General features: G+C 37.0%; 1 protein-coding gene across 4 annotated transcripts in view; it reads right to left on the bottom strand.

Annotated features, from left to right (window-relative positions):
- Window positions 1–12584, bottom strand: part of CNTN1 (contactin 1) — a 337786-nt gene that overhangs the window by 154273 nt on the left and 170929 nt on the right. For all 4 annotated transcript variants that reach the window (XM_069094831.1, XM_069094830.1, XM_069094832.1 and 1 more), the window contains 2 exons: window positions 6284–6383; window positions 5594–5775 (listed from right to left, as the gene is read on the bottom strand). In XM_069094831.1, the coding sequence (XP_068950932.1) occupies window positions 5594–5775; window positions 6284–6383 (282 nt within the window). The remainder of the gene's footprint in view (window positions 1–5593; window positions 5776–6283; window positions 6384–12584) is intronic.

Genomic DNA, 12584 nt, shown 5'->3' on the forward strand with positions numbered 1-12584 from the left:
GTGATATTTGAATCCATAAGAATTGAGGAGGTCACCACATGAGACAATGCAGAAAAAAAAGAAAAGAGGATCCAGTTTTTTATTTAAAATAATATTTTATTTTTCCTAAAATATATGTTAAAATAATTTTTTTAACATTTGGTGCTTTTTTTTTAAAGTTATGAGTTCCAAATTCTAGCCTTCCCTCCTTTACTCCCTCCCTGAGACAGTAAGAAATCTAATATAGGTTATGTGCAATCATGTAAAACACTTCCATATTAAGGACCAAGTTTTCTTGAAGTACACCCACAATCTGGATGAAGAACCAGAAACGGACACTGAGGAGGTGTCTAACAAGTAGGAGGAGAACCCAGAGTGATCAGTGTTACAAAAACTATCATTAGTAGAGATTATCCAGGAGAAGGTTATCAAAACTGTCAAAAGCTACAGAGAAGTCAAAGGGGACAAGGATTGACAAAAGGCCGTTGTATCTGATAATTAAGAGGTTACTTTGGAGACAGCAGTTTCAGTTTAATTATGAGAGCAGACACCAGACTTCAGAGTTGAGAAAAAGAGAGAAGAGAAGTGAAAGTACCAATTGTAAATGACTTTCTGAAGTTGTTTATCTGTGAAGTGGATGAGAAAGTTAATGAAGGGTTTTGTTCTTGGGCTTTTTTGCTTTTATTTAGTATTTAATTTTTCCCTAGTTACATGTAAACAAAAATTTTTAACATTTATTTTTTAATCTTTGAGTTCCAAATTCTCTGCCTTCCTTCCACTGCCCCTTTATTGAGAAGGCAAGCAATTCCATATAGGTTACATTTGTAAGTCATGTAAAACATAGCCATAATAGTCACGTTGCAAAAGAAAACACAGACATGAAAAACTCAAGAAAAAAAAAGAGTGAAAAAAAGACCCAAAGGTGCTTCAATCTGTATTCAGACCCCATCAGTTCTTTCTCTGGAGATGGATAGCATTTTTCATCCTAAATCCTTCAGTGTTGTCATGAATCATTGTATTGCTGAGAATAACTAAGTCATTCATTCACCGCTGATCATCCTATAATATTGGGGTTACTTTGTACCCATTACATTTCACTTTGCATCAACTCATGTAAGTCTTTCTAGGTTTTTCTCAGAGTATCCTGCTCATCATTTCTTACAGTACAATAGGATTCCATCACAAATACAGACCACAACCTATTCCGCCATTCCTCAATTGATGTGGTTTCCCTCAATTTCCAATTCTTTTCCGCCAGAAAAGAGTTGCTATAAATATTTTTGTACATAATTGTACTTTTTCTTTTTGTTTATCTCTTTTGGGATACAGACCTCGTAATGGTATTGCTAGGTCAAAGGATAAGCATGGTTTTATACCCCTTTGGGCATAGTTCCAAATTGCTCTCTAGAATGGTTTAATCAATTCACAACTCTAACAACAGTACATTAATATCTCATTTTCCCCACATCCCATCCAACATTTGTTATTTACCTTTTCTGTCAAATTATCTAATCTAACAGGTATGAGATAGTACCTCAGAATTGTTTTATCTTGCATTTCAATAGATCGATAGAGTTAGAATATTTTTTTCATATGGCTAAAGATAGTTTTAAATACTTCATCTGAAAACTGATTATATCTTTTGATCATTTTTCAATTGGGGAATAGCTCTTATTCTTTTATATTTGACACCATTCCCTATGTTAGAGAAATGAGGCTTTTATCAGAGAAATGAGCTTCAATTTTTTTTCACAGTTACAATTGCTAACTGTATTTTCCTCCATCCTATTTCCCCATCCCCATTTATTCTATTCCCTCTTTCCTTTCACCCTGTCTCTCCTCAAAAATGTTTTGCTTCTGAGTACTCCTTCCCCCAATCTCCCTTCTCTTCTATCACCTCCCTGCCTTTCTCTTATCCCCTTCCCCTTCTATTTTCCTGTAGGGCAAGATAGATTTCTATACCCCACTGCCTGCATATCTTACTTCCTATTTGCATGTAAAAATATTTTTAACATTTGTTTTTAAAATTTTGAGCTCCAAATTCTCACCCTTCCTCTCTCCTCATGTACCCTCATTGAGAAGGCAAGCAACTAGATTGATATGTAGTCACACAAAACACTTCCATAAATCATGCTGTGAAAGACCCTTAATCCTATTCCACTCCCCCACCATTTACTCTATTCTCTCTCTCCTTTCACCCTGTCCCTCCTCAGAAGTTTTTTCTTCTGATTACCTCCTCCCCCAATCTGCTGTCCTTGTATTACACCATCCCCCCTCTCTTATCCTTTTAGCCTCTACTTTCCTATAGGGTAAGATAGATTTCCACACCCAATTGAGTGTGTATGTTACTACCTCAACCCAATTCTGAAGACAGTGAGGTTCACTCATTTCCTTTCACCTCCTCCCTCTTCCCCTCCACTGCAAAAGTTTTTTCTTGCCTCTTTTATGTAAGAGAATTTACCCCCATTCTACCTCTCCCTTTCTCCTTCTCCTAGTACATTCCTCTCTCACCACCTAAATTTATTTTTTAGATATGATCCCTTTATATTCAACTGACCCTGTGTTCCCTGTCTATATTTTTCCATGTGTGTGTGTGTGTGTACATGTTCCCTCCAACTACCCTAATAATGAGAAAGGTCTAATCAGTTACAAATAATCATCTTTCCAAGTAGGAAGGTAAACAGTCCAACTTTAATAACCCTATGATTTCTCTTTGCTGTTTATCTTTTCATGCTTCTCTTGAATCTTACATTGGAAAGTCAAATTTTCTATTTAGCTCTGGTCCTTTATCAAGAATGCTTAAAATCCAATAATATCACTGAATATCTATTTTTCCCCCCATGGATTACACACAGTTTTGATGGGTAGGTAATTCTTGGTTTTCATCCTGGTTCCTTTAATCTCCAGAGTATCATATTACAAACTCTTAATGGAGAAGCTGCAAAATCTTGTGTTATCCTGACTGTGGCTCCATGATACCTGAACTGTTCCTTTCTGGTTACTTGCAATATTTTCTCCTTGACCTGGGAACACTGATATTTGGCTATAATATTCCTGAGAGTTTTCATTTTGGGATCAGGAGGTGATTGGTGGATTCTTTCAATTTCTATTTAAGAATATCAGGGCAGTTTTCCTTGATAATCTCTTGAAAGATGAAGTCTAAGTTCTTTTTTTGATTGTGGCCTTCAGGTAGTCCAATAATTTTTAAATCTCTCCTGGAACTTTTTTCCAGATCATTTGATTTTCCATTGAGATATTTCATAATGTATTCTATGTTCTCATTCCTTTCATTTTTTTTATAATTTCTTAATGTCTCATAGAGTCATTAGCTTCCATTTGCCCCTTTCTAATTTTTAAGGAATTATTTTTGTTCAGTGAGCTTATGGGCATCCTTTTCCATTTGGCCAATTCTGATTTTTAAGGCATTCTTCTCCTCACTGGCTTTTTGGACCTCTTTTGCCATTTTGTCTAGTCGGTTTTTTAAGGTGTTGTTCTGTTCAGTATTTTTTAGGGCCTCCTTTAGCAAGTGGTTGACTCATTTTTCATTATTTTCTTGCATCACTATCATTTCCTTTCCCAATTTTTCCTCTAATTCTCTTACTTGTTTTTCAAAATCCTTTTTGAGCTCTTCCATGGCCTAAGACTAATACCTATTTTTCTTGGGGGCTTTAGACTTTGAAGCTTTGACTTTGTTTTCTTCTTCTGAGTGTATGTTTTGATCTTCTTTGTTGCCAAAGTAAGATTCTATGGTCTGAGTTTTTCCATTATCTACTCATTTTCCCAGTCTATTATTTCACCTTTTAACTCTGTGTTAAAGTATGGCTCTGTTTCCAGTGTGAAGGGCATACTGCCCCAAGCTTCAAGGGTTTTGTGCAGATGTTTTCAGAGATACTTCTAGGGACCTGTGAGTTTTCAGTTCTTCTAAGGTGATATAAGGAGAAGTATTTACTCCTCTCCTAGTCTGTGCTCTGGTCTATGAATGACCACAAGCATTCTTTTCTGCCCTGGAACTGTGAAGAGGATTCCCTCTCCACTGTTGCCACAAGCTCTGCTATGCCAGTGTTCCTCCTTGCCTTAAGAGTACCACCCAGGACTGTGACCCAGATCCAAGTAAGGGCAAAGCAACAGGGTCCTGCTTCAGTGCCAGCAAAGAAACTCCTATAATCTCCTTCTAAACAGTTGTTCCATCCCTTTACTATCTGTGGGCTGAGAGTTCTGGAAACAGTCACTGATGCTGCTGCTGCTACTGCCACCATCTGCCACTACCACTGCCACCATCTGCCACTACCACTGCCACCACTGCCACCACCACTGCCACAGCTGATTCAATCACTTCCAAGTCCTGTTCCTGGTTTGCTGGGCTGGGACTATGCTGCAGCCAGGGCTCAATTGTGTTTCTCTCTCACCCAGGTCCAACAGACCTTTCCTACTGAACTTCCAAAGTATCTTTGGCATTTGTGGATTAAGAAGTCTGGAAACTACCACAGCTATCAGTGATTCAGCCCCCTGAGGACTGCTTCAGGTTTGCTGGGGTCTGGTCTGTGTTGGTGTGGCTTGCCCTCTCATGCACTCCTCTCTTAGCCTGGTACAACATATCTTTCCTGCTGACCTTCCAGGTAGTCTTGAGCTGGAAATTTGTTTCATTGTCTTTTTATGCATTCTCCTCTGAAATTTGTTTAGAATCACTTTTACAGGTATTTGGAGGGTTTGGGGGAAGAGATCTGGGAAGTCCCTGCTCTTACTCTGCCATCCTCTGCCCCCTTTGTTTTTGTTTTTTAAGGAGAGGGGAAGCATGGATATATTTGCAGGTGACAGTTAAGGGGACAGTAGAGAGAAACTGAAGGAAATAGAGGAGGGAATTGTTCCCCTTTTCAGGGGACAATTTGCTAGAAAAGTTGAGAGAGGACAAGATCATCACACTTGCAGAGGCATTGGCCTTTGAAAGGTCTACCTTTTCATCCAATATAGGAGTGAAGGAAGAGACAGTAGGGGATTTCTTATGTGAGATGAGAAGAAGGGGAGAAAGAGGAATTCCTAGTGAATGGCAAGTAAGACAGATAACAGAAAGTATAAATGAGTAAAGATAGCTTTGTCAAGGAGCTGATCATCACTAAAATTGTCTGGTGAACAAAGTTAATTAAATTCTACAATGGATCTTGGTGATCTAATGTGACATCTGACATCCATCTGTATGAGAAGATATGTATCATACTTATTCAACTAGTAACTCATTTCATGAGAATTTTTCACAGGATTAGTTTGAGAATTTAAATAATTGAAAAAATAATATGTGCATGGTGTCAACCTGATGTATTTGGTAATTGCTTATCTTAAAGAGAAAGTCCATATGACCTAATGGATACATTTAGGAAGATCTGGTTTTAAATCTGGCCTCTGAAAGATACCTAGCTGTGTAACCATGCACAAAATATAACCTCTTAGAGTCCCAAAGCAATTGTTCAAAAATGTAAATCATATAGAGGAGCTACTGAGAAAGTCTAAGTTCCCTACACTGATCAAACTATAGAGTTGAAAAAAAAATCTTCAGTATAGAAAGTGTCTCTCAATATAAGAAACATATTTTGTATGTAAATCAAATGAGATTTCTACCTACCTTGGACATAAATTCTTGCCTGATGTCTATCTTTTCCTCTGATGTTCTCAGCTTCACATTCATAAGTTCCTTCATCTTCAAGCTGAATGTTGAAAATCTTAAGAACTGCGCCAGACATACTAATCTCAGCTGTGCTTGGCATTGGTTCCAGAACTTTTCTCCAACGGATCTCAGGAACAGGGCTTTATAAAGGATAGAGAGGACAAAATGTGTAAGATAGTTGTAGAAATTTAATGGTTAAAGCAAGACAAAAACATTTTCTCTTCCTTTTGCTCCTAGACCAGTGGCATTCCCCATGTCTCTGGAAATTGGTGGAACAGGAAACCTATTTTTTTTTTATTTGGATTCCTTTAGTGAATCAAGATAAAAGGATAGAAGGGCCAATGAAAATACTAAATATATTTGCTTAGAGGTCAGGTAAGAAAAGCTTCTCCAGTGGCAGTAAAGTATTACTTCAGTCCAGCAACCCAAATGATCTATCACAAATTAATAATAATTTTTAAATATAAAAATAAGGTGATAAGACAAAATGCTAAAGCCTAGACCGTTAGCTTAATTATGTGATAGTTTTCATCACAATGAGAAATGATGGATCTGAATTTTCTAAATGGTTTCAGTTGCTTTCCTCCTTTTCTCTCTTAAAGCATAAATAGTTACTCTACATCTTAATTTTTTAAAAATTGTACTTACTTTCCAAGGGCAAAACACTCTAATGTTACATTATGACCCATCAGCGCATATGTGTCCTTGAACTGAACTTTGATATCAGCAGGATACAGCTTTGTTGTGCCTAACATTAAGAAAAGTATACAAAAAAAAAAAACTTGTGAAATATTCGACCTCTTGACCATTTCCCCCTTAACGTTTTGATTTTAAAAGGACTAGAAATGTTATGAAATGTGTATTAACTGTATAATTGCTATGGTTCTATATCCTAAGACTTTTGAACAATATGCAATTATTTAAAAGCCTCAAATAATGACCTATATTTGATCAAGTTTTGAAGAATCATTTTATTGGCTGGTTCATATTGTCTGATCAAACTGAGGAAATAGATACCAAAAGGCACAAAAAGAGAGGAAAAAATAATGGGATCACAAATCTAGAACTAAAAAGTACCTTATAGGCCATCTAGTCAAGTTCTCTTATATTTATTTCTTTATGGAATTCTTTAATTTTATTCTCCACTATACCTAAAACAAAGGACCATGTGCTTAGGTGCACATCCTCAACCAATAGAACTCTGGAGAATTTATTGGAATAAGCTACAAAAGTTCATGTAAGAAGGGAAGATGATAAGCAAAAACAAAAAGCCAAAATCTTGGTACAAACCATTCAAAGTGTTACCCAACACATGGAACAGCAAAAGGCACCAGGGCAATGGAAGAAACCATAGAACCAGAGAGAAGGCAGGGGTAGGGAAAGAAAAATGCAAGGGCAATTGGAAAAGAAAGGAGAAGAGAGAGGGTGAGGGCCCCTCACTTGTTGGAGCTGTAAGAAAGAGAGACATATGATGAGAAACTGCCTGGGATACCAGACTGAGCAAAAAGTCTATTCCCTAATGGAGTTAGATTAGGGGTGTTAGGGATTCATAGAAACAACTCACCCGGAACCCTTGATAAATTTAAGGGTGAAGCCTAAAGGAGAAAAGATAGTGCTTTTGATAGATAGCAGGTCGGCTCAGTCATCAGTAACCCAACTGCCTCAGGGAACCAAATTATAGCAGGACACGCTCATTATCTCTGGGGTAAAGGGCAAAAACTTCACTGTTCTCCTCACAGAAGTTTTAGAATTTGAATGCAAAGGAACCACTGCTTTAAATCAATTACTCCTAGTTCCAGAGGCTGGCTTAAATTTACTGGGGAGAGATTTAGTTACTAAACTGGCTATTCAATTGGTAACTAGAGGAACTCAGAAGGTTCCCACTAAAATGTTAATTTTAAAAGCAGAAGATCAATGGATTTACCCTGAGGTATGGGCAAGCCCCACAAAGTAAGGCAGTGTCAAGGTAACACTTATAAAAATTAAACACCCGGGACCCAACTACAGTGGTGAGAGTAAGGTAATACCCCATATCTCTCAAAGGAAGGAGGGGGCTCCAACCGATAATCCAGGAGCTGTTGGGGCGGGGGGGAGCTCTTCTTGAATCTTGCATTTTGCCCTTCAATACTCCTATTCTGCCAGTCCAAAAAGGAGATGGGTCCTATGGATTGGTGCAAGACCTTAGGAAGATTAATAAAATCATTCTGCCATCTCACCCAGTGGTCCCTGACCATCTTGGGAAGAATTATTGAAGGAAGCAAGTGGTTTAGTGTAATAAGACTTAAAAGATGAATTTTGGGCCCTTTGAATCTTGATAGTAGAGACAGTTTTGCCTTTGAGTGGGAAGATCCAGAAACCAGGAGAAAACAACAGTACTGGTGTTATGTCCTTCCTCAAGGATATACAGAGTCCCCAAATTTGTTTGGGCAGATCCCTAAAAAAATATTGGAGAAATTCAAAGACCCCCAGCAGGACTCAAGTGTTACAATATGTGGATGATTTGCTGGTAACAGGATGGAAGAGGGAAGAAGTTAGCAAAGCTTCAATTCAGTTACTTAACTACCTTGGCAAGGAGGGCTTAAAGAGTCTCCCAAAATAAATTGCAGTTTGTGGAAAGGGAAGTCAAGTACCTGGGGCACTTGATTAGTGAGGGACAGAAGGAATTAGATCCTGAATGGGTTGAGGGAATTCTACAGACACCCTTCTCAAGAACAAAAAGAGAGATTACAAAGTTCCTGGGAGTGGTAGGGTATTGTAGGAATTGGATTGACTCCTAAACAGCCCTCTCCAAACCCTTGTACCAATACTTATTGGATAATGAACCTGATAAAATAAGATGGGAGTTGGAAGGGGAGGAAGGGTTCTCCTTCTATTCCAAATTGAAGGAAGTATTAACTTCATCTCCCATGCTGGCACTCCGCTCTCTGGAAAAACCTTTTCATCTGTTTGTGAATATGGATAAAGGGGAGGCATTAGGAGTTCTGGCACAGATAGGAGGGCAAAGAAGACTGGTAACCTTCCTATCAAAGATTCTAGACCCTGTGGCTCTGGGATGGCCAATCTGTATCCAGGCAGTGGGGGAGGGAAGCTGAAAATTGACCTTTGGAGTAAGTTTAATTGTGAATTCTCCCCAACAGGTTCGGGTCATTCTAAACCAGAGGACAAGGAGATGACTGATTCCAGAATCCTAAAATATGAAGCTGGATTTACAGGAGTCTCCAATTCCAAGAGGACTAAACTTGTTTATCAATGGCTCCTCTTGGGTGGTGGAGAGGAAGAGTCAGTCCCTTTAATGAGCTCACACTGAGAGGAGACACTGCCACTTGGCTGGTAATTGCCTCCCCCCCATTTGGGGCCTTCACTCGATTAATAAGAGCAATCATCTTGGCCATCTGGCCAGTCTTTGTTCACATGAGCCAAGTCAAGCACAGGCTTCTCTGGCTCTGTGTTAGATGGTATGCTAGGGTAGGGCAATCAAGATAATATGCAGTCATTGTGTATAAGAAAGTCTCACTGTTTTGCCTCAGTTCCTCCCAATTCAGGGGATAATATAAGGAAGCCATTATGCTCCCCCATAGCTGCTGTACATTCATCACCCTGGAGACAATGGAGGTCCCACAAGGTCATATCAGGCAGCAGAATTCCCCAAGAGACTTTCTTTGTCTCCTGGCTGATTGGAAGGAGAAAAGACTAGTAAGCATTACATTAGCAATGGCCAAATCTTTCATTTTAAAGATGAGGAACTGAGCTAGAGGTTAAGTGATTTTTCTGAGGCCATGCAGGTCATAAGTGGAAGAGCTGATAGTCTTTTAAATTCAATTAAAATTAAATTCATTAAAATCTATTGGATGATGAAAAAGAGATACCACTGAATCTACATATAGCACTGTCAACTCTCAAGACATAAATTTATTCCCATATATTAATGTATGCCTTATGACCTCCTACGTGGTACTCCTTGTCAGTTGAACTTTCCTAGTATAGTCAGATTTCGTTTTTATAGTTAATTTTGAGAAAATATTTAATTTAGGAGCACTTATACCACTCTACCACAATCATCCTAAAGTATAAACTAGTGAACTTGTCTTGTAGAATATATATTCCTACAATAAACTTCCATGGAAAACTTTAAAATGAAAAAATATGTGCAATGCTAGTGTTTTAGATCTGTCAAAATTTTTCCATGTAGTACAAATGACAAATACTTAAATAGGACTGATTGAAAGAAATAATAAAGCTGAAATTCCATAAATATATAGGCATATTCTTCATACCATAGAATGTTAGTGGAAGAAACCTTAGAAAATATTTCATTGAACATATTTATATTTATAAAAGTCCAAAAAATCAATGAGGAAAAAAGAATGTCTTAAAAAGCAGTGTTTGGCAAATAGAAAAAGAGGTCCAAAACCTCACTGAAGAAAATAATTGCTTAAAAATTAATGGAGCAAAGGGAAGCCAATGACTTTATGAGAAATCAAGAAACAACAAAACAAAACCAAAAGAATGAAAAATAGAAGTCACTGTGAAATATCTCACTGGAAAAACAAATGACATGAAAAATAGATCCAGGAGAAAGAATTTTAAGATTACTGGATTGCCTGAAGGCCATGATCAAAAAAAGAGTCAAGATATCATCTTTCAAGAAATTATCAAGGAAAACTGCCCTGATATTCTAGAACCAGAGGGTAAAATAGAAATTAAAAGAATCCACCAATCACTTCCTGAAAGTCATCCCAAAGTGAAAACTCCCAGTAATATCATAGCCAAATTCCAGATTTCCCCAAGGGAAAAAGTGTTGCAAGCAGCCAGAAAGAAACAATTTAAGCATAGTATAGCCACAGTAAGGATAACACAAGATTTAGCAACTTCTAGATTAAAGGATCTTGGAATTAAATTCTAGATTAAAGGCTTGGAATATGATATTCCAGTAGGCAAAGGACCTAAATTATAACCAAGAATCATATACCAAGCAAAACTGAGTGTAATACTTCAGGAGAAAAATAGACATTCAGTGAGATAGAGGAATCTCAAGCATTCTTGATGAAAAGACCAGAGCAGAAGAGAAAATATGACTTTCCAATACAAGACTCAAGAGAACCATAAAAAGGTAAAGAGGAAAGAGTAAGTATAAGGGATAAGTCCTTTATAAGGTTAAGATTAAACTTTACATTTCTATATGAGAAGATTATATTTGTAACTCATAAGACCCTTCAAATTATTAGGGCAGGTAGAAGAGTACAGATAGACAGAGAGCACAGTTGTGAGTTGAATATGAAGGGATGATATTAAAAAATAAAACTAAGTGGTGAGAGAGGAATGCACTGGGGAAAAAGAAAAAGGAGAGGTAGAAAGGGGTAAATTATCTCACACAAAAAAAAATAAGAAAAAGCTTTCATAGTGGAGGAGATGAGAGATAAAGGGGAGTGAGTGAATCGTGTTCTCCTTGGAATTGGCTCAAAGAGTATTGTAATAACTTTTTTATACATTGAGTATAAAAATCTAACTTACCCTACAGGAAAGCAGGAGGGGGAGGGGATAAAAAAGGGTGAGGGTGGTAGAAGGGAGAATGGATCGGGGGGAGGGTAGTTAGGAACAGGGTCAAAGTACAAAATAGAATAAGTGGGGGGGGTGGGATAGGACGGAGGGAAATATAGTCTTTCACAATATATCTACTATGGAAATGTTTTGTGTAACTACACATGTACAACCTATATTGAATTGCTTATCTTCCCAGTAAGGGTGGGTGATGAGGGAAAAGGGGAAATAATCTGGAACTCAAAGTTTTAAAATCAAATGTTTAAAAAAATTATTATTATTATTATTATTATTATTATTATTATTATTATTATTATATTACATGCAACTGGGAAATAAGATATATAGGCACTGGGGTATGGAGATCCATCTTGCCCTACCAGAAAGTCTGAGTGGGGATGGGGGAAGCTATAGGAGAGAGCAGATTGGGGGAGGGGGTATTCAGTGGGATTGCTGTTTTGGGGTGGTGGGTAGGGGAAAAACGGAGAGAAAATTTGTAACTTAAAATCTTGTGAAAATTAATGTTGTAAACTAAAAATAAACATATTTTTTAAAATCAACAAATAATAAAAAATAAAGAAATTATAGATGATAAAAAAAGAATTAGAAGTTGCAGGGATGCCCATTAATCGAGAAATGGATGAACAAATTGTGTGATGGAATACTATTGTACTATAAGAAATGAGGAGCAGGATTCTCTCAGAAAAAGTGGGAAAGACTTGCATGGGCTAATGCAAAGTGAAATGTGGTACAAAGTAACAGCAATATTGTAAGATGATCAGCTATGAATGACTTAGCTATTCTCCGCAATACAACAATCCAAGACAACCCTGAAGAACTTGTAATGAAAAATGCTATCCATCCTCAGAGAAAGAACTGATACTGTCTGAATACAGTTTGAAGCATACTTATTTTTTATTTTCTTGATTTTTTTCTTGTCTATGTTTTCTTTAACAACATGATTATTAAGATATGTTTTGCATGACTACACGTGTATAACCTATATCAAATTGTTTGCCTTCTCAGAGATGGGGTGGGGAGGCAGGAAGGGAGAGAATTTGGAACTCAAAGTTTAAAAAGGAATATTAAAAATTGTTTTTACCTGCAGTTGGAGAAAAATAAAATAATCAATTAAAATATTTTAAAAAACATTGGAAGACATTTTAAATTATAAAGTATGATTTAAGTATTCTGATGAAAGCACATTTTAAACTAATACATTGTTAATAAAATATTTGCATAAGTTGGTTAATTCTTTAGATTTCAAATTTCCTTCAGTTTCACTATGCTGACAAGTCCCTCCAGCCTCAATACCCTCATTTGTAATTTTTCTCTTTATGGAATAATTTAAAAGAAAACATTTTTACCATATTTCTATCAGATACCAAGCATTTAGAATAAAATTAAAATA

The sequence above is a fragment of the Petaurus breviceps genome, unplaced genomic scaffold (assembly GCF_028583685.1).
Source record: "Petaurus breviceps papuanus isolate PSGF00001 unplaced genomic scaffold, PetGlider_PUasm1.0 221, whole genome shotgun sequence".
NCBI classification, from domain to species: Eukaryota; Metazoa; Chordata; class Mammalia; order Diprotodontia; family Petauridae; genus Petaurus; species Petaurus breviceps.